Here is a 25,451-nt window from a genome sequence, read left to right as displayed (position 1 = left end):
TCACCTTCACAACGTCTGACTCTATGTCTGATCTTGGACCATCTACCTGACCTTTGACACTCAAATATGGTGTCTGACCCCTCACTTTCATCACCTCAGCTCCCCAAATTTGACAACTCAGTTCCTGAATATTATCCTCTGACTCACAGATTCTGAGATCCGCTTATCCATCCCAGTTTTCTATACTGTAACTCTTCCTTTCCCATATCTGACTGTATAGCCATATTTGGCTTCTGAATTCTGACCTTGTTGGTCCACTCATATTTCTCACCCTTCTCACCTAAGTCCCGATCCTGTGTCTCAATTTCATCCTCACTCTTATTTCTGACCTCAAATTAGAAATGCTGAAATGAATAATACTACTAATAATATATTCAGAAAGCTAACAAACTTGTTTGGAGAAGCGTCCTCTCTTTATGAACCAAGCAGAGAATAACCCAGAAGTGGAAACCCAAATATCCATCAACTGATGAGTGGATAAATAAAATGTGGTTTCTCTAGACAGTGGAATATTATTCAACAATCAAAAGCAATGAAGGTCTGATACAGGCTACAATGGGGATAAATCTTGAAAACATGATGCTAAATAAACAAAGCCAGTCATAAAAGATCACATAGTGTATGCCTCTGTTTATATAAAATGCCCAAAACAGGCAAATCCATAGAGACAGAAAGTAGATTAGTGGTTGTGTGGGGCTTTGGGGAGAACGCAGTAGGGAGTGACTGTTAATGGGTACAAAGTTTCTTGCTACATGAAAATAGTTTATGATTAATTGTGGTGATGACTTTACAACTCTGTGAATATACTAAAAACTGTTGAATTGTAAACCTTAAATGGGTGAACCGAATAGTATGTGAATTATCTCAGTAGAGCTGTTCTAAAGAAAATAAGCAGAAAGAACAGTAAACACTAAAGAAAGTGAGAGACCCAGAGCACAAGCTCCCTAATGACAAGGCGTATGGCCCTTGTATTTCCCATTTCACTCTCTGCAGGGTCCTGGGAATAAGAACATGTGGCATCCCAACAACTGCCATCTTGAATCACCCACAGCCAGACTACACACAGATTCCTGGGCCCATGTCCAAGCTTCCCTGAGAGAGGAGCCAGGGATCTATCCTCTACAAAGCCCTCCATGGAGGTGGCTCTCCACATTTGCTAAGAGCACAGATTCAGGCATAAGAAGATTTTGGGTTCAAATCTCAGCTCTACCATTTACCAGTCACATGCTCTGAGGTGAGTGATTTAAGGCTTCAATAATTTTATCTGTAAAATGGGGATAATAGACCCTATTGCATAGGGTTGTTGAGAGAATTAAATGAACTGATTTCCCTAAGGACTTAGCACCATGGCTGGAAGTGTTGTAAGTGTTCTATAACATCAGCTTTTGTCACTATCATCATCACTCTCATATAGTACAGAAGTTGGGAAATCACTAGGCAAGGACATCACTATTGACCCTGACATGGAGGCCTTCTATCAAGCCTTTTTCAGTGGTACAAGTTTTGTTCTTAGTTTTCTATCTTGACAAACATATTACATTCTTTGTGCATTGTCTCAGAAAAAAAAATCTGTACATATATATTTAAATTTGACTTGTTTCACATGGTATGTTTCACTGGGTTTTACTTCTGGAAGTCTGATCATGTTCCTAACAGTTCCCAGAAACACTTTTATTTCTGGCATATTAGGGGGCAAGGGCTAAAGTAGAAATGAGGGCTGCAAAGATGGTATAAATGTGGGCTGCTTCCTCTGTTTCTCTATAACCGTAGATTTAGATGCTTAACACACACACACACTCCATTCAAGAAAGTAAATAATAGATGTATTCATAATAGCAGTAGTATATATAATCCCCATTAATTGAGCACTTACTATGTGCCAGGCACTATGTTATACATTCTATATACACTATCTCCATTAATCTTCTCAACAGTTCCATCAGGCATTGTGGTATATCGTATTACTGTTCACCAAATACTTTGGTTTCCTCCCAGTGGGAGAATTAGGAGCTACAGACTCACTATATGACTTGCTTTTGCCAATGAAATGTAGGCAAAAGTGACACCTGTCACTTCCGTGTGGAGGCTTTCAAAGCCAGTACCCGGTTCACCACATCTCTTTTCCCTCTGCCACAAGACCAGCAACAGCTCAGCTACCAGGTGCTCACTCATCACAAAGTGATCACGTGGCGTAGAGCCTCAGCCAACCCACAAATGGAGTGTAAGTGAGAACTAAACCTTTGTTGTTGCCGGATGTTTTATTATTGCAGCATTACTCAACCTAACCTGACTAACACAGAGACAACCTTCTATGTGCCTTCTGTTTAGAAAAGAAAACTGGGGCTCAAAGGTGAAGTCACTTCCAAAGTCAAATTCAGGATGTGAACTCAGGTCTGCCTGAGTTAGAGCCAAGTCCCACAGTAACTGCACACTGCAGAATTATCAGAAGATTGATAAATATTCTATTTCATTTGCTTAGGCCTGATTTTGAAAATGCCTTTCATGGGTACCATGGCATAGAGATTAGGAGCAAAAGTCCTGGAGTCAGAAAAAACAAAAACAGGCGAAATATCCCTAAATGAACCAAATCCACCCAATTCCATTTGCTATATCGAGATGTACATGTAGCATGAAGCAAACTGATTTCCAGTGAGGAACTCCTTTGTGGCAGAAGAAAACCTTGAACCAAGTCCTGAGCTTGGCATTTGGGAAACTTCCTCAGTATCTTCAGTGGATGCATGAAACCATTACCTACTGAAGCCCCACTGCTTCCCTCTGGCCTTGATCCCCGTACCTGGTGCTCCTGCAGCTGCCCAGGGTGCCCCACCTCACTCGGACCTGGTACTTCACTCACCTGGCAGGCCCCTCCCCATTGAGTTCCCCATCCATGTCAAATGCCAGGTCCTTCTGTGTGGACTCCTCATCTGGCCTCCTGGCATGGCAAAAAGCACAGAGTGAGAAATGGGGGAAGAGAGAGTGGGAGAGGAATTCTCAAGAGCTATCCAACTTCTTCACCCAGAGACATGGCACAGAGACAGAGTGGTGCCCCCTAGAGTAACTCCAAAGGGACCTTCCCCCAGAGCCATGACAGAGGGCAGAGGAATTGACCCTACAGATACAGAGAGCCTCCCCAAAAAGCTTAACTCCCAGAACATGCCCTCAGTCTGGGGGAGGGAAAGAGAGTGAACAAAGAAGGAAACACTGGACATACCGAGTAGAAAGGTGACCAGAAGCGAACAGGAGGAGAAACTGAGAACCCCCCCTCCTGCCAATGTAACCACAGGGGACTGACCTGAAGGTGATGAGGTTGGTGTAGATGAGTGGAGGGCAAAAGAAGGCGAGAACCAGGGCCCAGATGGGTGTGGTGCTGTCCATCTCCCCCCACCACTTCTGTGTCAGCAGAGACTGTGGAGGTGGGGAGGATTAGGAGCCTGAATCTCCCCCGCAATCCTCTCCTAAAGATTCCAGGCAAGAATTGGGCCACATCTCCAGAGCACAGAGCAAGTGCTCAATGTGGGAACCATAACTATTGGGGTAGGGGAAAGATGTCAAAGGTGAGGATTACCTGTCCCAAGTTTTAGCTGGTAGAGTTAAACTGTCCCAAGTTTTAGCTGGTAGAGTTAAACAGCCAACATTTATTAACACAATATGCCAGATACTGGGCTAAGCCCTTTACGTAGATGAGTTCACCTAACCCTCACATCAGCCCCAGGAAGACAGTATTAATATTTTTTCCCTTTTCACAGATGGGGTACATAGAGGTTAAGGAAGGGGCACAAAATGGAATCCCTGAGTTTAATCACTATTCAAAGCAAAGAACTCTAGGTAATTATTTGAAATGATAATCAAATCATTCTAACAACTGAGGATAGGACTTCCTGTTGGATAGGCACAACTTCCTGTACTGTGGGTGGGACTCTCCGTGCCCTGTCAGATTTAGATTAAGAATACTGAGAAAGTTCAAAATTTCAGGGTGGCAGGGTGAGAGAGACTATGGGGGCAAGCAGGGCTCCCAAAGGAGAGGAATTCCTACAGGAAGGGTGGGATTTCCTAAACCAGAGCTGGTCGATGTCCAAAACACTAGGTAATTGTCTGGTGAAGTCATTCTAATTGTTAAAACCTGGAACTAGGGATCTCTTAAGGAAGCGGAAAGGACTTCCTACGGGTGAGACTTAGGATTTCCTACTAGAGTCATCTGGAATTTCTGGATCTGGAGGGCAAGTTTTTAGGAAGGTAGGCTTTGCTGTGGGAAGGTAGGCTTTGCTGTGGGAAGACTGGCTTTTCTATGGTGAAGGGAGGAGCTTCTTATGGGAAAAGCAGCCTTTCTGGAAGAGGGTTGAGACTTTCTGGAAGGGTGATCTCCAGGGGAACGGTTGGTCAAGATCATGGACTGCCTACAATAGCAGGGACTTATTCCGCACTCCCAGAGTCCAGTGAGGACACTTTGGGATATTGGTGTCTCAGATGCTCACCTGTACCCCATCCTGGGCAAAGAAGGCACGGGCATCAGCTTGCATGGCAAGCTGGAAGCAGGTGGCATCCCCCCAGAATGGGCAGCGTCGGAGGAGTAAGCGAGCAGCCCGGTCCTCACTGTTGCGATAGCATTCGCCAAAGAGGTCTGGGGGCAGCAGATTTATGTGAGAGGTACAGAAATGAGTAGGAAGACAGTGTGAAGGGAGAGATGAGGAGATTGAAGGGAAAGGGGCAAGGTTATGAGAGGAGTGGGGAGATGTACACACCCACTTCATGGCAGCCCTCAGTCCCTGCCTCCAGGCACCCATGCCCCACGCACCAACACCCAGCCCCTCAAACTTGGCTGCCAGGTCCTTCCTCCGTGCTGCCTCCTCAGCCTCAGATTCCAGGCGTGCCAGCACTCGGAGCAACAAACAGGCCCCAAGAGCTGAGGCCACGGCATTGGAGCCCTGAAGAGACAAAAAGAGTTGTCATGAATAGGGTCAGATTTTGGATTGAGGTTCACGGAAGAGTGAAGGAGAGGGAGAGAAAGCTTGTGATTAACAAAAGGGACATAGACAGAAGTCATAAATTAATCATGGTTAAAAGAGGTCAAAGATAAAGATGAGTCTGGAATAAAATAAACATCAGGTGAAACTGTCAAAAGTCAGGTCGTTTCGAGATGAGGGGGTGGGCTGGAGTTAGAATGACATCAGAGGTTATAGACAGGTAAAGAAGCAGTCACCTAAAATGGCAGAGTAGAGAACTTCAAAACTCCATCCCTCCACAAAAGCAACAAAAAAGTTGGCAAAAACAGTCAAAATCCATTTTTTCAATATTTTAGAATCTAATATAAAACTTACAACAAATAGGAAAATGTTTAATGAAGAAAGAAACTGCTAAATTTTAGTAAAAGAGCACTGTGATGTTTTAACTAACCTGCATACCATCGCCAACTCCCCAGTTCAGTGGCAGCCTTGAAGGGGTGGGTTTTTGGTACCAGAGGGAGCAATTCAGATATTACTCTTAAATAATTGTGGTTGTGTATATGGACCTCACTGGTGGCTCCCTGAAGAAATAGCTCAAGGGCTTGCCTTTGGTCACTGTTCTTGGAGCTTCCCCGGGGCATAAGTGGCTTCCCAAGTGGTGTTTGAAAGAATTGAAAATTAAGAGTGTTATCCTCAGCTGTCTGAGGCAAAGAATAGCATCCTAGGCTAGTAATAGGTATACTGAACAGCTTGGGAGGGAAGTGGCTAGGGAAGGAGATACTTGGGGGAATAAGGGATTTGAAAAGCTCCTATGTGTACCAAGGAATCTAGAAGGCTACATGCATGACCAAGATTGGATGCATGCTCAAGAGATATCCAATTTCTTCACCCAGAAACAGAGAGGTACTCCCTAGAGTCACCCTAAAGGGACCTTCCCCCAGAGCCATGACAGAGGGCAGAGGAATTGACCCTACAGATACAGGAGGCCCCAAAAGCTCAACTCCTAGAACATGCCCTCAGTCTAAGGGAGGGAAAGAGAGTGAACAAAGGGGGAAACACTGGACAGAAACACTTCTCAGAAAAGACTGGAGAAAGCCCTAATCTTTCACTTCTGGATGGTCTTTAGGTAGCAAAAGCAGGAAGTAACAGCTAGGGTAGTATTGTAAACAGCCTGCCTAAGTGTTGAAAGACAACTCCAACACAGAGCAAATCTGCAAACTGGGAGACTTTTGAGTTTTTTCCCTGCAAGCATTTAAGGAAATTTCTTAAGCTAAGCTAACAGAACAGGGACTTCAGTGGCCACACATGACAAAGAATACAGACTTTACAAAAATAGCTTAGAAAAGTCACTAAATAAACACCCACAACAAACCACAACAAGAAGCAAAAGCAGACCCTGGAGGAAGGGGTAAGTTGATTTCCAGAGTTGCCACATTATAATATTCAAAACGTCCAGTTTTCAAGAAAAAAAATGTGAGGCATACAAAGAAACAAGAAAGTATGGCCCATTCACAAGAAAAAATAAACTAATAGAAACTGTCCCTGAGGAAGCTCAGACAATGGACCTACTAGACAAAGACATTAAATCAACTGTTTTAAATATGCTCAAAAAGCTAAAGGAAATCATGGGCAAAGAACTAAAATTAGTCAAGAGAATGATGTCTCACCAAACAGAGGATGTGAAAAAAGAGAGAGAAATTATTAAAAGTAACCAAATAGAAATTCTGGAGCTGAAGAGTGCAATAATTGAAATGAAAAACTTACTAGACAGGCCCAACAACAGCTTTGAGGAGGCAGAAAAAATAATTTGTGAACCTGAAGATAGGTCCATTGAGATTATCCAGTTTAAGGTGCAGAAAGAAAAAAAGAATGAAGAAAAGTAAACAGGCTCTAAGAGATCTGTGGGACATCATCAAACATACCAATATATGCATAATGGGAGTCTCAAAGGAGAGGACAGAGAGAAAGAAACAGAACGAATATTTGAAGATATGATGGCCTAAAATTTCCCAAATTTGATGAAAGACATGAATTTACACATCCAAGAAGATCACGGAACTCCAAATAGGAAAATTCAAAGAAATCCACACTGAGAAACATTATAATCAAATTGTTTGAAGTCAAAAACAAAGAGGGAATCTTGAAAATAGCAAGAGAGAAGTGACTCTCAAGTCACATACAAGGAATCTCAATAAAATTAACATGTAGGATTAAATAATTATAATATATATATAATAATTTATAAAACTCTTAGGAGGTAACATAGGGGTAAAACTTCATGACCTTGGATTTTGCAATAACAAAAGTATAAGCAACCAAAGGAAAAAACAGACAAGTTGGACTTCATCAAAATTTAAAACTTTTGTTCATCAAAGGACACTATCAACAGAGTCAAAAGACAACCCACAGAAGGTAGAAAATATCTGCAAATCGTATATCTAATAAGCAATTAACATCCAAAACATGTAAAACACTCTCATACTTCAACAACAAAAAGACAAACAACCAAATTTCAAAATGGTCAAAGGACTTGAACAGACATTTCTCCAAAGACATATAGATAACCCATAAGCACATGAAAAGATGCTCAGTATCACTAATCATTAACAAAATGCAAATTAAAACCTCAGTGACATACCACTTCACACTCATTAGGACGGCAATTATCAAAAGCAAATAAACAGAAAATGAGTGTTGGTGAAGATGTGTAAAAACTGGACCCCGTGTGCACTGCTGGTGGAAATGTAAAATGGTACAGCCACTGTGCAAAACAGCATGGTGGCTCCTCAAAAAAATTGCACCTAGAATTACCATGTGATCCAGCAATTCCACTCCTAGGTATGTACTCAAAACAATTGAAAGCAGGGATTGAAACAAATCTTTGTATACCAATGCTCATGACAGTATTAAATAGTAACAATATCGAAAAGGTCAAGACAGCCTATGTGTCCATCAACACATGAATGGATACACAAAATGTTATATACCATACAATGGAATACTATTTAGCCTTAAAAAGGAAGGACATTCTGACATACACTATAACGTGGAGAACCATGAGAACACTATGCTCAGTGAAAAAAGTCAAATGAAAAAGGACACATATTATATGATTCCATTTACATACAATATCCAAAATTGGCAAATCCATAGAGACAGGAACACATTAGTGGTTACCAGGGGCTGGGGGATGAAGGGAAGGGAAGTGACTGCTTAATGAGTACAGGGTTTCCTTTTGAGGTGATGAAAGTGTCCTGAAACTAGATCGAGGTGGTGGTTGCAGTACATTGTGAGTGTACTGAAGGCTACTGCATTGTACAGTTTTACATGATGTAAATGGTGCGTTTTATGTGACACGAATTTTATCTCAATGAAAAAAGTCATATTTAACACATGACCCCATAGGCTGAAAACAACCCAAGGCTTAAGAAGTCCTTGCAAGATATTTGGCATAAAAATAAGCTCTATTTTAGATCCTATTCAAATCCTATAACTTTTTCTTTTTAACTTCACACACAAACTTCTCAAATGTGTCCCAACACCTCTATCCCATCTGCTGTAGTCCAGGCCTTCCTCTGGGCTGCTTGAAACGCCCCAGCTTTACCTTCTGACTTGACTTCTGTGACTTCTAGTTTTGTCCCCTTCTACATTGCAGTTACAACAATGTATCTAAATTGCAAATGTACCAATGTTTAAATGACTCCCCATGGCTACAGTATAAAGTCTAACTTCCTCGTACAGACAACCATTTTCAAAGAATAAGGTTGATTCACATGTATGAACAAGAGAGAATGCCCAATATATACAGAGGGTGCCAGAAAAATGTATACACATTTTAAAAAAGGAAAAAACTGTATTAAAATTATAATAATATATATCGATAACAAAAGATGAATACAACTAATGTGTATACATTTTTGGGGCACCTCCAGTATTGTTAATGGAAAAGGCAAGTTACAAGAAATCCATGATATGGAAAAAGACAAGAAGAAGAAAAGGAAGAAGCAGCAGTTGGTGTCATGTCAGGAATGGAAGACGGGATGGGGTTCAGGGTGACGTCAGAGGTCCGGGAGTCATATCACGGGGACATTTGAGTCCCGTAGAACTAAAGGACAGGAATGTAAGAGAGTAGAATAAGATATCAAGTCAGCACTCACTATCTCCCAGAAGTACAAGGCCATCTGAGCCCTGTTCAGTAGCAGTGCCCAGAGGAACAGGTCACTCCAGGGGGTCTGTCCGAGGACAGCGTCCAGCATGTGTTCAGAGGCGGCCCTGACAGAGAGCAGACAGGTCTGCAGGCAAGGGAGGCGTGATGAAAATTGTCCCCATCCCAGCCTCCTGCTTGGCCCCAGCCGAATCAACAGCCCCATCCCAATTCAGCCACACACGTCCTTTCACCCCTCCTACCCCCCCCCGCCCCGCCCCGCATAGCCCCGCCCCGCATAGCCCCGCCCCCAGGTCACTCAGAGCCTTCCCCACCCAGCCCAGCCAGGTCCTTACGCTCTCCCTGCCCGGGTGGCGCTCCCTGCAGCCAAGGTCGTGGTGTGCATCCCCAGCAACCCAGGTGTGGTACCTGGGCGCACACATCTCCCCCAGCAGCATCAGAAGCAATTGCCCCACGTTAGGGGGTCGGGGCTCCGCAGAGGGTTTAAGGGCTGGGGTTTTTGTGCCCGAGCCGTGGGACACCTGGTCCAGAAGGCTGCGGATGAGCGAGTTGGGAGGCGCTGCGCTGTAGAGCTGGGCCAGGCGTGTTGGGGTCAAGAAGTGGCCCAGGCTGAGGCCATGGGAGATGAGCAAGCGAACAAACTCATGCCGGTCATTCAGCAGGGCGTCCATGAGGGAGGCCTCCAGGTGGACGGACTGGCAGGGGTGGGATGAATGGGGCAAGAGATGAGCACAGACAGACAGAAGGCCAGGTGAGGTCAGAGGTTAAGGACAAGAGGTGGGAGTCCAGAGCTATAAGCGATGAATGGGTGGATGGACGGGGAGAGAGACAATAAGATGAGGACAGATGGACACTCAGAGAAGGCTGGACAGGCCATAATGGAAGACAGGGCCAAATGTGCATCTCCCCTGTCAGGATCCACAACCCCATGGTCCTGACCCTCACCCGCCATTGGATGTCACCCCGGAAGAGTTCACTCTGGGCAATGTCCACGCGGTTCCAAACCACAGCCAAACGCAACTCGTCCAGGTAAGCTGAGGCCTCAGAGCTCCCACAGGCTGCATGGGTGAGAGGGAGAGGGGGCAAGAGTCAGGGGGAGCGTGGGAATATCGGATCAATATCTGTTTTGCTTCTATTTGGGATGCCTGACATTTAAATTCCATGTAAAGGAGGTGTTCTTGGGCAGAGTCGGGGGTCTTTAAGAAGTCAGGCTATTATAAGCACAAGGTCATTCAACTCAGGGGCAAACCAGTGGTTTAGAGCCACCAAGAAGAAGGAAAGGGAATCATTCATTCATTTAACATTTATTGAGGTAGGTTATGGATCAGGCAGGAAGTGGGAGGGATGGAGAGAGAAACTGGATACAATGTGTGCCCTGAAAGGGCTCACTCCAGGAATATATGTCCCGGAACCAAATACCTACTCTCAAAGTGATCAGCACCCTCGGAGGTGGGCATAGGATGTGATTAGGGCCCAGGGCAGGGTACAATCACAGAGGTTTGAGTGATCCAAAGAAGCCTTGTACTGGAGGGGCTTTGAGGTGGGGCTTCTGAAAGAGCGGTAGGATTTGGAGGTGTGCACCTCAGGTGAGAAAAGAAACCAAGGCAGCAGGAGCAGCCTGAGCAAAGGGCTGGGTGCAGGAAGACACAGGATATGATCCCAAACACGAGTCACTGATTTCCTGAAACTTGGGTATGTGCGAGAAGAAAGATGGGACTAGCAGAATATGAGATTGGAAAAAATCTGAACATTAGAGGGAATCTGGAAGACCCTGGATTTCCTTAACATGAGCGAGGAAGATCAAGAGGCCTTTAAAACTGGGATCCGATAGTTGAATGGATGCAGAATGTGAGCACTCAACAGGGGCCTGAAACATCTGAAGCATGCAATGGGTCCACGGAGCAGTGACGCCAAGTCTAGACACTGCTGGGTCTCAGGGGGCTTGTGTCACCGAGTTGGTTTTCCCTTGTGTCTCCACTTGCTGCACATCTCTCACCAAAGCAAAGGAAGGATTTTCGTCTCATTTCGGTTGTTCCAAAAATTAGTATGGGGGAACTAGGTAATCTAGTGGAGTGGAGATGAGCAGTAATTCCAATCCCTCTTCCACCAATACCAATTAAATGACTTCAGGCAAGACACTGAACCTCAGGAGCCTCAGTTTCCTTATCTATAAAATGGGAACAATAATGGTACCCACTTTGATCATTGTCATCAATAATAACCGTAGGAAGAAGTTCCAAACTGGGAGGAACCTACAGCTTGACCAGCGTAACCTCTAAGGTTGAGAGCTGAGAAAACACAAGCCCAGAGAGAGGTAGTAACATGCCTAAGACCACACAGCTTTATAGTTCTTTTCAAACCCAAGAAGCAAATTCACAGTGAGATTTTTCTAAAAGTCTATGGATCTCCCCTACTTTCCTCACAGTTTCAAGAGAAGGAAAAACAAAAAGATTTATAATACCTTGCATTATATTCTGCCTTAACATATCACCATTGATCACCTGGACCTCCTCCAGGCCCTTCGTGGCCACGATGTCCCATACTGAGCTCAGTGTCTTTCCCTAAAACTGACCCTCTCCTGGGCCCTCTATCTCAGGGACAGAACCTTTGTCCAGCCAGTCAATAAGGCAGACCCCCAGGTGTATCTTGCCCCTCCCTTCACATCCCACAGCTCATTAGTCCCCAGGCCCCACCTCCCCAGACCCCGTCTCTCTCTGCCTAGCCCCGTTATAGTCCCCATGGCCCCAGCTCCAGCTCTACCCTGTCCCACCACCATCGTTGCAGTCTCTTCCTTTTCCTCAAGGTCTCTCCTCTCCTCTTTAGTCTGTCCCCACCTGATCCTAGAGGGTCCTTCTATACACAGAACTGACCTTGGCCTCCCCATGCCTCTCAGAACAAAGTCTCAGTTAAGGTCTTGAGTGGTCTGGCCCTGCCCACCTCACCAGCTTTGTCTCTACACTCCCTTTATGCCAGATGCTTCCTGCCATCCACGTGGGTCTCTTACCTCTCCCCCAAACATGCCCCATGCAGTGGACTTGAGAGTCAGACAGATCTGAATTAGGGCTCAAGAGACCTGCAACCTTGGCTCCCCCAAGACTTATCACTACCATGGCTTGAAGTCACTCAGGCCCAAAGTAGGTCCTGGCAACAGCCGCAGAGCCCCTCCAGAACGGGACAGCTGTGGCAGGCAGCAGATACAAATGCCTGCCACTGGTGCCCATGCTGCTTTCCAGTAGAAAGTCAGGGGAATACAAGTGGCCCCAGGATATCCTCCAGCCCGTGGGGAGAAGAATATAGGCTGTAGTCATCTGGGCTAAGTTTCTAGGACACTCCTCTGTTTTGTATTGAAACAGCTGCTAGTCAATTCTATCTCCCAGGTTAAAAGAAACCCAAGGCCCCCTCATCCCATTGTATTAGAAATGGGCTCATAGGCAGGTTATCATAGTGATTAAAATGTGGACACTGGGGGGGTGGAGGAAATGCGGAGATGTCGGTTAAAGGGTACACTTCCAGTTATATAAGAGGAATAAGTTCTAGGGGGAGGGGGATGGTAGATGAGGGTAAAGGGGATCAAATACATGGTGATAGAAAGAGAACTGACTCTGGGTGGTGAGCACACAATATGATATACATAGATGATGTAATACAGAATTGTACACCTGAAATCTATGTAACTTTACTAACAATTGTCACCCCAGTAAACTTGCATTTAAAAAAAAGGAATAATTTCTTGGGATCTAATGCACAGCATGGTGACCATAGTTAATAATACTGTATTATTACACACTTGAAAGTTGTTACGAGAGCAGATCTTAAATGTCCTCACCACAAAAAACAAGGGTAACAATGTGAGGTGATGGATGTTCACTGATCTTACTGCGTTAATCATATAGGTGTATAAAATCAACACATAGGTGTATAAAATCATTACATTGTACACCTTTACACCTTAAACTTACACAATGTTATATCTCAATTGTATCTCAGTAAAGCTGTGGGGTGGAGGAAAGAACGTGGATACTGGAAAAACAAAAAGGTTGACCCCTGTTACTTTGACTAGGTCACTTTTCACCTCTCTGAGCCTCAGTTTCTTCATTTACGAAATGAGGAGACAATCTTTTGCAGGAAGGAATGGAGAATCAGGGGCAAATATGCGTGGGAGCGGCTCAGCACAGTTCCTGGCTCATACTAGACTCTTACGGAGGCTTCATTCCCTTCCCCCTTCCTTCCTCAGCTGCTGAAACCCCATCCATTCAACTCTGCTATCACTAAGCCACCCAGCCAGCTCCGATTTCCCCAGCAGAGTGTGATCACTTCCACTTTTGCAGGCAATGGACTTAAAACACCACCCCCTCAAACCACATATTACAGAACTGCTGTTTTCTCCCAAGAAGCTCGTACGTTAACTTCCATAAAATGAATCAGATTTGCCCACTGTCATCCTCTATTTATGGATGTGTCCCACAAGAAATATTATTCAGAAGAGCTCCTATTTATTAGGCCCCCCACCCAGGGACCAGGCACTGCTCATAAGCTGCTTCTCAGCCTCACAACACTCTTCCATTTTTCAGAGAAATAAATCAAGACTCAGAGAGGGCAAGTCTCTTTCTCAAGGTCACACAGCAAGGAAGAGACCAAGCTGGTATTCAAATACAGCTTTATCTGACTCCAAAATCAGAAGTAACTACTCTTTCTGCGTCCACAGAACATGGTAAATACAATTAGGATGGGGACCTGGAGCTGAGAACACATTATAAATTGATGCTATATCTCTTGTGGGTGTTTTCCTTGTAAAACTCTTCTAGCAGCAAAAACGACCTTCCTTACCCGCATCCCCACAGAGTCATGGGAATCCTCCCTACCACTTATTTACCCCACCTCCCCATCTTACTAAGTCCAAATTCTACTGGTTCTTCAAGGCCCAATTTAAACACCACTTCCCTGAATTTCCTCCCCTTACTGACAGCAGTTCCTCCCCTAAGCTTTTGTCTTAAATTTTACTTCAGGTTGTGTTTAAAGAAACCTGGTAGGATCTGGGAGCAGGAAATGGATCTTCTTTAATCTCTGGAGCCTATGATGATGTTTGTTGAATGAATAAACTAGCCCCATCCTCAGCCTCTACCAGCTGGCCATTAAACACCATACCTTGGTTTTTTTTTTTTTTTTTTTTTTTAATTAATTAATTTTATTGAGGTGACAATTGTTAGTAAAGTTACATAGATTTCAGGTGTACAATTCTGTATTACATCGTCTATAAATCCCATTGTGTGTTCACCACCCAGAGTCAGTTCTCCTCATACCTTGGTTTTCATCATTCATTCCTCTAGTGGAATATCAGGAATTCCTCAATGGGAGACAGAGCTGTGGTTCATCTCTGATTCCCCCACTCCTCAGTGCTTAAAAAATATAGGAGGCATGTAGAAGAGGAAGAAAGGGCAAGTGCGTAGATAAATAGGTGGAAGAATGGATGGATGGATGGATGGATGGATGGATGGATGGATGGATGGATGGATGGATGGATGGTGGATGAAAAGATGGATGGATAAAGGAATGATGAGTGGATGGAATTATCAACAAATTTGTGGATGGATAGGTAAAAGGTTGGGTGAATGGCAAGCTGAATGGATGACTGGGATGGATGGAAGAATCAAGAATGAACGGAATACGGGTTAGATGGAAAAATCAATGTACAGATGGATGGGAGAAGGAAGGAAGGAAGGGGAGAAAAATAAGTGAGTGGATGGATGGATGGATGGATGGATCCAACAGAAAGAAAGTTATGTTGGAATATAATGAAATTATCTTGGAAAAACTATCCAAAATGCACCATGCAAAGCCCCAAGAAACACTGCAAAGGGGAATGCCCAGGCCAGGAAATATGTCCCAAGTTGAGTAGAGAGAGAGGGAGAATTTGGGGGTCTTAGTCTTACCCTTGACAAGGGCCCTCAAAACGATGGTCTCAAATTCCTCAGGGCCATCCTCAGATGAGTAGACTGTGAGCAGCTCCTTCCGGGTCATGATCCTCTCCACCTGCAGAATACCAAATTCGGCATCCCCAGCCCAACTCCACCTGGGCCCTGTCCACAGAGACATGGGAGGCCTTCAGAACCTAGCAGTCTAGGTGCCCAGAACCCTTTACTCCCAGAACCCAGGAGTCCAGGCCCCCAGGCCTCAGACCCAGGAGTCCAGACTCCTAGCCCCACCTCCCTCAAATCCATGAGTGTGGGTCCCCATTACCCCCTTCCCTTAGATCCAGGACTCCAAGCACTCAGCAAGCACCCTCTCCTCTCAAGAGCAAGGACCCCAGGTCCCCAGCTCCGTTCCATCTCGGGATCCAGAGTTGGGCCTTCAATGTCATACCTGGGCCTGCAGGACCTCGGGGTCCCCTTTAGGGAAGAAACGCCTTATCCGATCTCGGGCTTCACCTCGCCTGCCCCCTCCACTCCCTGGAGCCAGAGTGTCTTCCAGGATCTCTGCCAGGCAGTCCGCAGCTCCCCCAGACCCAGCCACCAGGAGGCAGGGGAGCTGAGCCTGGGTGGCATCCTCTATCCGCTACAAGGTAAAAGGGGCAGTTAGGTCAGGGAAGGCAGGCACGCACCCTGCCTAGAATCCAAATCCCCAGCCTACTCCTCTCCTAAGGCTCAGGGCCCAGCCCTCCAGCCACCTCCCACCTTAGACCGACGCATCTGGGGCCCGATACCTTCAACATCTTCTCATCACCATCGATCAGGAGAAGGAGGACAGGGATGTCAATTCCAGTCCCTGAGGAGAGAAGAGAGCCAGGGGTTTGGTCACCTCCCAGCAGCCTTTGCCAGGGATGGGAGAGAACCACATTTTCCCAGGAGACCCTGGGATAAACGGCTTCTGCCTAATCCTCTGTCCTGAGGCTCATGGGAATTGTCATGTCTTTGAGCACATTGGGAGGGGCCATATTTTGAAGACAGTAATGCTGGGCTTCCCAAAGAAGGAGGGGGTTGGGCCTAGATTCCTGAGTTCCTGAGGGAGGCAGGTGTTTGCAGTATAGGTCAATCCTATAACTGATTAACTACCTAGGAGCCAGGAGAGGATGAAAGTTCAAACAGAAGATGAAGGACATGAGGAAAAGAAAGGACTATCCAAATATAAAAGTTACTTGCTCAAGTCCAATAGCAAAATCACGTAAGATAATTTTCTACTAACTCGTGTCCCATTAAAATAAGACAGAGGACAACATAATTACTAGTCACACTCGTCCATGAGTAATAATGTAAAAAGATGAAATAATTGGAATGAAAACTGGTATTTTTTTTAAGTTGGAAAAGACAACGTTATCTATTTAAAAAAAAAACATGATTTACAGTCTCAGAAAGTTGTAGAGACTCCACTAAAAATAAATAAATATTAATAAGAGAATTTGGAAAGGGAATATAAGAAAAATACACAAAATCAGAAACTTTTCTACAAACTATAATTATATGTATCTTATTAATTTTTGATAAAAAATATAAAATCCTAGGAATAAATTCATCCAGAAAGGTATGAGATCTTTATGAGGAAATTTATAAGCCTTATTTAAGGACAAGACCTGAATAAATGGAAAAACAAATGCTATGTTAACCTGTCACAAAATAATACATAAATTTAACGTAGTTTGGGAAAAGAGGAGGGGAGGAGGAATTTGGAAGGATTTCCTGTTTGTTTGTTTTTGTTGTTGTTGTTGTTAATGAAACAAAATAATTTTAAAATTCATATGGAAGAATAAATACCAGAGAAGAATTAAGAAATTTTTGAGACAGGACAGTGAGGGGGAACTTTCCCTAATATATATCAAAATATCTGTATACTGCCATAATCAGTTTAAAGAGACAGAGAAGTAGAAGAGAAGAAGGTTCAAAAACAGATTTCAACATATGAAGGAAATGAATATATAACTGAGTGGCATTTCAATTCATCTGGGAAAGGATGGCTTATTTATTATATGGTCATGAAGAAAACATTGCTTCCCATTTGCAAGAAGAGAAATGTAGACTCCCTACTTGAAAACATGTAAAAATAATTTCCAGGTGGATTAAATTTATAAATATAAAAATACAAGGTATTAAAAAGAAGGCTTAGAATATTTGTATAGCAATGGACTGAGAAGAACCTTTCTTAAAAAAACAGGAAACAGGGCCGGCCCAGTGGCTCAGGTGGTTGGAGCTCCGTGCTCCTAAGTCTGAAGGCTGCCGGTTCAATTCCCACATGGGCCAGTGGGCTCTCAACCACAAGGTTGCCAATTCAACTCAAGTCCCCCAAGGGATGGTGGGCTGCGTCCCCTGCAACTAGCAATGGCAACTGGACCTGGAGCTGAGCTGCGCCCTCCACAACTAAAACTGAAAGGACAACAATTTGAAGCTGAACAGCACCCTCCACAACTAAGATTGAAAGAACAACTTGACTTGGAAAAAAAAGTCCTGAAAGTACACACTGTTCCCCAATAAAGTCCTGTTCCCCTTCCCCAATAAAATCTTTAAAAAACAAACAAAAAAAACAAACAAACAGGAAACAAAGTATTATATAAAAAAACAAATATATTTAACCACATAAAAACAATAGGATTTTATGAAAATAGAAGCCATAATTAAAATATTGTTTTTAAGTTTACAATACATCTAACAGTCAAAAAGTTACTATCCACAGCATACAAAGAAGTCCTATAAAAAAATAAGGAATTGGGGGTTGGGGGGTGGGAGATGAGGGTAAGAGGGATCAAATATATGGTGATGGAAGGAGTACTGACTCTGGGTGGTGAACATACAATGGGATTTATAGATGATGTAATACAGAATTGTACACCTGAAATCTATGTAATTTCACTAACAATTGTCATCCCAATAAATTTTTAAAAAAAATTTTTTAAATAAGGAATTAAAAATATGAATTATCTATTTATAATTGAGGAAATCTGATTGGTCAACAAAATATACATTTATATCTCTTAATAGTATTAAATAACTTAAAAGTGAAATGTTCCTTTTTGCCCATCAAACTGGCAAAAAAAATTAAAGCGTGAGTATCCAGAGCTGGTTGAGAGTAAATGGAAAAGGACACTCTCACACATTGTTGATGGGAGTGAAAATTGCTACAGTTTTTTAGAAAGTTATCTAATCCATTAATATACACACACAGCAATATCACTTGGGGAATCTACTGTATAGAATTTAAAACACCTAAATGTAATTCTAGATGTCCATACAAAAACATTTGTAGTGCCAAACACTGGTAAAATGTTAAGTATCTATCAATAGAGAAAATGTCAATAACAGATGGTACATCCATGACCAAGAAATATCATGCAACTATTAGAAGGGGATGCAAGATAGAGAAGTTGGGACCTAAAAGCATGGTCATAAGGAAGTGTAATATGTATATGTATAGTACAAAATGAAAGAGAAACACCGTATAGGTGGAAATATACTTGCATAGAATTCTATAAGCATAGAGAAAGGTATAAAAGGATAAACTCCAAATTGTATAAGACCAATTACTCCAGTAGAGAGGGTTGGAACTAGGGAGAGAAGATAATTAACTTCTTCTTTATGTATAACTTTGTATCATTTGATTTGTTCCAAAGAGCACATATTAAAGCTGCCATAATATATTGAGTGAAAAGCCAGTCACAAAAGGCTATGTGTTATGTTACTCCATTTATATGACCTTCTGGAAAAAAGAAAACTACAGTGATGGTGAACAGATCAGTGATTGTCAGGGGTTAGGGTACAAAAAGAATGAATGCCTTCATGGTAACAATCGATCTCTGTCCTGATTGTGAAAATGGTCACATGAATCTATAATCATAGAACTGCACTCCCCCCAAAATTAAGTTTTACTGTGTGATAATTTTAAAAATAAAATTAAAGTGACCAAAAAGCTAAGTTAAGTTTAAGAATTAAGTTGACATTTTTTTACATACAGGAAAGAAACAGTTTCTGTTTTAGTTGATATTCTTCACTGTATATGCTATTCTGATCTTGTCTTTATTTCCTTGCTTCTACTTTCTGTAGATTTGATTTGCTGTTCTGTTTCTAGGTTTTTTTAATTGGAGGTTTAAATAATTCATTTTAAGCCTTTCTTCTTTTTTGGATGCAGGGATTTAAATTTATGAATTTCCCTCTAAGTACTGCATTAGCTGCATCTCAAAAGTTTTCGTATGTCATATATTCACTACCACGCAGCTCAAAATATTTTCTAACTTTTTTTTTCTTTGACTCATGAGTTATTTACAAACTACATCTCAACAATGATATAAATAAATCTCACAGAAATAATGTCGAACACACAAGGCCAGGCAGCAAAAGACTTCTAGGGGCTGTTCATATTGTTTGTTGATCTGGGTGCTGGTTGCATAAGCGAGATGAGTTTGTACAAAACTGTGTATTTTAAATTTCAATATAAAGATTTTTTTTAATACAGCAAATGATGGGGAAGACACTTGATCATAAGAAACTCCTCCTCGCCACAACCCCCAAATTTCGACTAGACCAGACCCCTGGGATCCTGAGCCCGGGCCCTGAGTCACCAATGGAGGAAGCCACTCACCTCCCACGCCCGTCTTCTGCTGGGCAATATAGGACTCAAAGCGCAGGCGGAAGCGGTTCTCACCACCCAAGCGGCGGTGGGTGCCGTCATCCACCAGGAAGAAGGCTGAGTAGTTGTAGTCGAGCGGAAACTGGACCCCGTCCTCTGGGTCACCACGCCACCGGTAACGTGCAGGGAAAGAGCCCTAGGGGAGAAGTGGCCAGACCGCGGAGAATTTCCATCAGGGCCAGGAGGATGGACACCAGCCTCTCCTCCCTCAGACCCAGGAATCCAGGCCCCCAGCCGGCCCCTCCTTTTCTAGGACCTTGGGTTGTACCTTGGGGTTGGTGAGGGCCTCTCTATTGCGAACCACACCCCAGGGGGCCACACCCATGGCCACCACCTTGGTGCCCCCACTGCTGGCTGTCTGGTGGTCTCGCACAGCTACACCAACATGCCGGCCAATGCCTGTGTGGAGTCCCCCAGTGACAATCCAGGCCCCTACACAGAGACACAGAGATTAGTGGTGAGGTCCAGAAACACACAGGTGTGAAGACAGAGAGAGAGAGAGAGAGAGAGAGAACCCCATACACAGAGATGGAGGGGAGACAGCATCCCAGAGAAGTTGGGGAGGCACAGCCACCCACCCACCTTCAGTCACCTGTGCTCTGGGCGGCCCGCACCAGCCCGCTTCGTAATAGGTCCTGCAGCCAGGTCTGGAGGATGGGGCCCCCCGACCCCCCCAACACTGAAACCACCAGGTTCGGGGCCCGGAAGCCCCATGTGCGCGTGACCAGATTATAAACTGTAGCTGGATCCGTGCGGTCAGAGAGCCGAAGGAACTGTGGACACATGGGAGGAGGGGACACGGAGACGGGGACAGAGACAGAGAAGGGAACAGAGACCCAGGGAGAAAGGAACAGAGACACAAAGAGAGAAGGACAGAGATCCAGGGGATAGGGATGGAGACCCAGAGAGAAGGAGACAGAGATCCAGAGAGAGGGGGGACGGAGACCCGGGGGGGGGGAGGACAGAGACCCAGAGACAGGGGTGGGTGACAGAGACCCAGAAAGAGGTAAAGACAGGGATGGACAAATGGGGAGACACAGTGTTCAGCTGGGTCGCCCCCAGACCCCAGCTCTGGGAGCCCCTGAGGCATGCAGTCCCACTCGTGGACCCTGGCCCTGCCCAGGCATGCAGGCCTCACATTGCTGGCCTTGCGGCCGGCGCCCAGGAAGTCCAGGTCTCCATAGGCGTCGGTGGGCTTCTCTGTGGTGTGCAAGTCACTGTCCCAAACGGTCACCACGGCTGCCCCAAATGCATCCTCCACGGCCACTGACAGATGGGCACTCCGGGGACGCCCACATTGGCACAAAGTCCCTCTGGGAGGTAGGGATAAGGGGGAGCATGAAACCTGGGGGTGTTCCCCCCCAGCCCCAAGCATCCTGGACAAGGGCCCATACTTCTGCCTGTCTCCCCCCACCCCCCCACCCACCCCCATCCGCAGCAGTCACAGTCCCTGCTGACCCTGGCCCTACCCCTCCCTGGCTCCAACCAGCCTGAGGGAGTCTGGCAAGAGGAGAGACTCAGTCATCTTGCCCACCAGAAGGAAGCCGCAGGGGCTCAAGGAAGCCTGAGCAGGGAAGTTTGCAGGGTGCACCCCCCCTCACTGGTGCCTGCAGGGCCTGAAATGGAAGAGTACAGGGGACCTTCATGGGGTGTCCTCCCTGTCCCCAATCCAAGCAGACGATATTCACCATGAAAAGGAAAATCCAGAGACTCAGAGAGGGTACGCACGCTAGAACCTAAGGCAGTTGTGTGACTTTGGGCAAGTGGCTTCACTTCTCTGAGCCTAAATTTCCTCCTCAAATGAAAAGACAATAATAATACAGCCTACTTTATTGAACTATGAGGAGCCAGTGACATAAAGCAATGTTTCCTGGAATGGGAGTTGCATACCAGACCTAGTCTGAAAGATGGAAAGATGACTCCACAAGAACTCCACACAGAGCTTTAAATAACTTGAATAACAAACACAGCGCGGAAGTCCTTCCTTTTTCAGTTCGGATTACTGTGAAGGAGAGAGTCTCAGCTGGGGCAGAATATGTTTAATACCTAACCCTTTGCTATTCTTTCTTAACAGAAAAGCTGGCCTCAACTCAGAAAATTGGGCTGGCAACAGCATCCAGTGAGAAAGTATCTTTATTTGCTTGTCATTATAGTAATTATCTTTTATGGTTTGTTTCTTTTTGTGGCAAATGGAATGGGTTTTCCATTTCTGGTGGAAATGGAAATTACACTTGCCTTCCTCCCCTAAATAAATGTACAAGTAGCCTTGCTATCTAAATGCAATTGGCCCAAGAGTTTTAAAGAGCAAGCAACTTGGGCTTGGGGAATGAGGGATTTATTTGCAAATATATCTAAATCTCTTTGGTACCCAATTCCAGATGGGATTCAGATCCAGGGCATACCTGCATTTACATAAAGGAAGTGAGCCTTGATTTAAGGACCAGTTTTATGGAAAGAATGTCACAGGTGGTATGTGGATTTGGCAAAATTGTGAAGACACTAAAAAAATGGCCAAAAAACCCACACACAGGATGAACAGAATCCACTCAGCCCAGCTCCTGGGACCGTGAGGACCACAGTGAGGACCACTCTCTCCTCCTTTCTGAGTCTACCTCCAGGTTCCTGGCATGCCTCAGTTTACCCACTTGATCCTTTCACTCATCTCAACTCCATCCCTGGACCCCCTCGTTCCCTTCCATCTACTTCCCACTAACCCTTTCTGGCAAAACTTCTTCATGGAATGTTCCAGAACCTGTGCCCCTAGCCACAGGGGACTTTTTATATTCAAATAAATTAAAATGAAATGCAATTGAAAATTGAGTTCCTCGGTTGCTCTGGCCACATTTCAAGTGGTCAGAAGCCACATATGGCCACTGGCTGCCTTATTGGATGTAGATATAGAACATTTCCACCACCCCAGAAAGTTCTGGTGGATAGTGCTGAAAGACTCATCCTCTGCACTTATCACCTCTTACACTCCTTCCTCTCAGTGTGGCCACCAAAACTGAAATTGTTCCCAATGAGATCAGCAGTTACCTGTGTGTCCCCAAATACAATGGTCTCTATTCAGATCTCATTTATCACAAAGTGGCATTGGTCACAGCTGAAAGGCCCTGGTTCTAGAAAACCTTTTCCTTGGCAGAGCACAGCTGCCCCCCTCCCCAGCTGCTCAGTCCCTTCCTCCCTCATCTGTGGCTTTCTCTTCCTGTGCCTCCCTTGAGGGTAAATGACCCCCAGATCCAGGACCACATGGCTTCCATACACAGGTCTCAAACTCGATGCTTCCAGGAGCCAGGCAAGTAACTTAAGGAAAAGAAGCATCAGGTAGAAAATTAGTGGATGTGCTGGAGCCTGTGCTAAGTTGAGGCATGCACGCTCGAGACAGGTTTTTTAAATTGCTCTTCCATGCAAAAAAAGAAAAGAAGAAAAAACATCAGTCACAGAATTGCCAGTTTGCAAGCTCCCTGACTTTACACACTTTTTTCCTGTGACATCTCACCTACTTCTGCAGTTTCCATTACCACCCGACAGCTAGGACTTTTCAAATCCTGGATGGAAGTCTCAGATCTTCCTGAGTCCCAGACCCAAGTCTGCAACACCCCCGGATCCCCGTGGGTCCCTCTAACTCACGAAATCTCATGCTGAGCTCCGCAACTTTTCCTAAACTTGCTCATTCTCCTGGATTCTCCATCTGTCACCAAGGCCCCAGACCAGATGCCCAGGAGCCACTCTCCCCTCACCTTACTCTCCAAATCCATCAGTCCCCAAGCTTCTGCCCTCGTCCCCCCCTCTCTGTGTCCCCACAGCCCTGGCCTGGCTCAGGCCTCTTCCCCTCCCACCCAGACCCTTGCATGACCTCTTCCCTGGCTTCCCAAACTCCTATTTATTCTCACGTGGCTCCCAGAGGGTCTCTTCACACCCAGAGCTGATCCTGCCCTCCCGTGGTTCCTTAGGGAGGTGGTATGTAAGGCTCTGTGAGGTCTGGCCCCCACCAACCTCTAGGGCCTCCTCTGTCCTGATAATGCTCCTTTCTCCCTGAACTTCGCTCCATTTTCAAGCCACACCACATCGTCAATAGGGGGCAATTTGCACGTGCTGTTGCGGCTCCTGAAATCACTTTCCTAGTTCCTCACTCCCGCTGCCTTCAACTGTAAAACTCCAACTGCTCCTTCAAATGTCACCTCACTGGTCCCTCCTCCAAAAGACATTAGTGACACCCTGTCTCCTCCTCAGTCTTAGCCAGATGTCTCCTCTAGGCTCTCGTTGGACCCAGTGGTGAGTCCTTTGCAGCTCCCATCCCCTGACCTTACAATTGCCCTCCTTCTGCCAGACCACATATTTCTAAACTTTCTGACCACACTCCCACCAGTAAAAGTTTTTGAACACTCACCCCCATATGTTTATTTATACATAATTTTAAACTGGACTACACTAATATGTTTACAACAAAACACAAACTAAATTAGGAATGTTGACATTTCCCATGCCAAGATTGTCTTGAGAATAACCAGAAAGCCAGAACCCACTAAAGAGACATTGCTGAAGGCCAGGAGCTGCCCATGGGTGGCAAACACCCCGTCTGGCTCATGCATGCCCCAGCTATCCAGCACAACAAGCTCAGGGCCTGCACAGGTAGTAATTGCTCCCTTCCCGACAGAAATACATTTTTCAGTGCTTACATTGTGCTGGGCAGTGTTCCAGAAATATCACCAGTGTTTAATTCTCACGGTAACCCCAGGAGGTAAGGTGTGTTTTTGTGCCCAGATGACAGACAAGGCCCAGAGAGGTGAAATAATTTGCCCAAACCCACACAACACAGCACGTTTACCCACGTGAAATACGAACCCTGGCAGGGCCTGTGCTACTGAAAAGTATGCTCCCTTGGGTGCGCTGAATGGAAGTTTCTTGGACGGATAGATGGGATGGATGAAACAGAGACAGCCAAAAGGGAAAAACAGAGAAAGTGACCCAAGGAGACAGAGACACGGGGAAGGACAGAGGTAGAACCGAGCCCTGGCGCTTTAACACTGACTAAGAGGCCGAACGGGAAATTGGGAGTGTCTGCAGAAACCCAAACCCTCCCTAAGGGAGGACACCCCCAGGGAACGCCCTTGGACGTGTTCGCAGTGTCAGGAATGGGGGTGGCGCAAAGGGTGGGATCTGCGGCGGGCGGGGTCAGCGGGCCCGGAACGGTCCGGGCGGGTTCCCCCTGGCGAACTCCTCACCCCGGATCTGTGAGGTCAACGATGAATGTCGTGCACGTCTTCTTCTTGAAGATCTTGGGAATCCAACTCTGGGGACAGGAACAGGGGGTGGGGGCTCCAGTTCAGTCCTACGGGGCACGGAGTCATTCACCCCGCGCCTTACCCCGGGACCCAGGAGGCAGGGACCTTCCTCCCGCAGCGCCTTCCTCCCGCAGACTGAGGAGTCTCGAACCCGCTCCACAGTTCCCTTCCTATCTGTTCCCAGAATCCAGGGCCCCTCCAAACCCCTTCTTCGTCAGACCCCAAAAATCTGGTTCTCCGGCGCCCTCTTCTCTGGGAGCCAGGAGATCAGGCTCCCAGCTCCCTGTTCCCTCAAACCCGGGGATCCGGCCGCTGTACCTGCTCCTTCTCTGGACCCACCATACTGCCGCAGTCACCGCAACCTATCCAGCACCCCACATTCCCTCCACCAACCCCGATTCCAGATCCGCCCTTGACAAACCGGATCTGCCACTTCCCCCATCCAGCTTGGGGCGG

At 45.5% G+C, this 25,451-nt stretch overlaps 1 protein-coding gene across 11 annotated transcripts in view; it reads right to left on the bottom strand.

The window, feature by feature from the left end:
• The window catches only part of TRPM4 (transient receptor potential cation channel subfamily M member 4), a 35,412-nt gene extending 9,973 nt beyond the window's left edge, over window positions 1-25,439 (bottom strand). For 3 of the 11 annotated variants that reach the window (XR_013992167.1, XR_013992168.1, XM_081032021.1), the window contains exons 1-14: window positions 25,314-25,428; window positions 24,936-25,003; window positions 20,293-21,023; window positions 19,979-20,142; window positions 19,663-19,846; window positions 15,806-15,867; window positions 15,466-15,657; window positions 15,036-15,135; window positions 10,051-10,163; window positions 9,441-9,800; window positions 9,098-9,232; window positions 4,473-4,922; window positions 3,293-3,405; window positions 2,855-2,932 (exon numbers count right to left, since the gene is read on the bottom strand). Coding sequence is in view for 8 of the 11 variants with exons in the window: in XM_081032021.1 (XP_080888147.1) it covers window positions 2,855-2,932; window positions 3,293-3,405; window positions 4,473-4,922; window positions 9,098-9,232; window positions 9,441-9,800; window positions 10,051-10,163; window positions 15,036-15,135; window positions 15,466-15,657; window positions 15,806-15,867; window positions 19,663-19,846; window positions 19,979-20,142; window positions 20,293-21,023; window positions 24,936-25,003; window positions 25,314-25,337 (2,774 nt within the window). In the remaining 3 variants the exon portion in view is untranslated. Of the gene's footprint in view, window positions 1-2,854; window positions 2,933-3,292; window positions 3,406-4,472; window positions 4,923-9,097; window positions 9,233-9,440; window positions 9,801-10,050; window positions 10,164-15,035; window positions 15,136-15,465; window positions 15,658-15,805; window positions 15,868-19,662; window positions 19,847-19,978; window positions 20,143-20,292; window positions 21,024-24,935; window positions 25,004-25,313 lie in introns of all 11 variants that reach the window. The other 8 variants (XR_013992169.1, XM_081032023.1, XM_081032025.1 and 5 more) reach the window with 7 other exon arrangements.
• Window positions 25,440-25,451: the final 12 nt, after the last annotated feature.

This window comes from Rhinolophus hipposideros (assembly GCF_964194185.1).
Source record: "Rhinolophus hipposideros genome assembly, chromosome: 21".
NCBI lineage: Eukaryota > Metazoa > Chordata > Mammalia > Chiroptera > Rhinolophidae > Rhinolophus > Rhinolophus hipposideros.
Note: the sequence above shows the minus strand (reverse complement) of the source record. Positions and strands in the feature narration are given on the sequence as shown.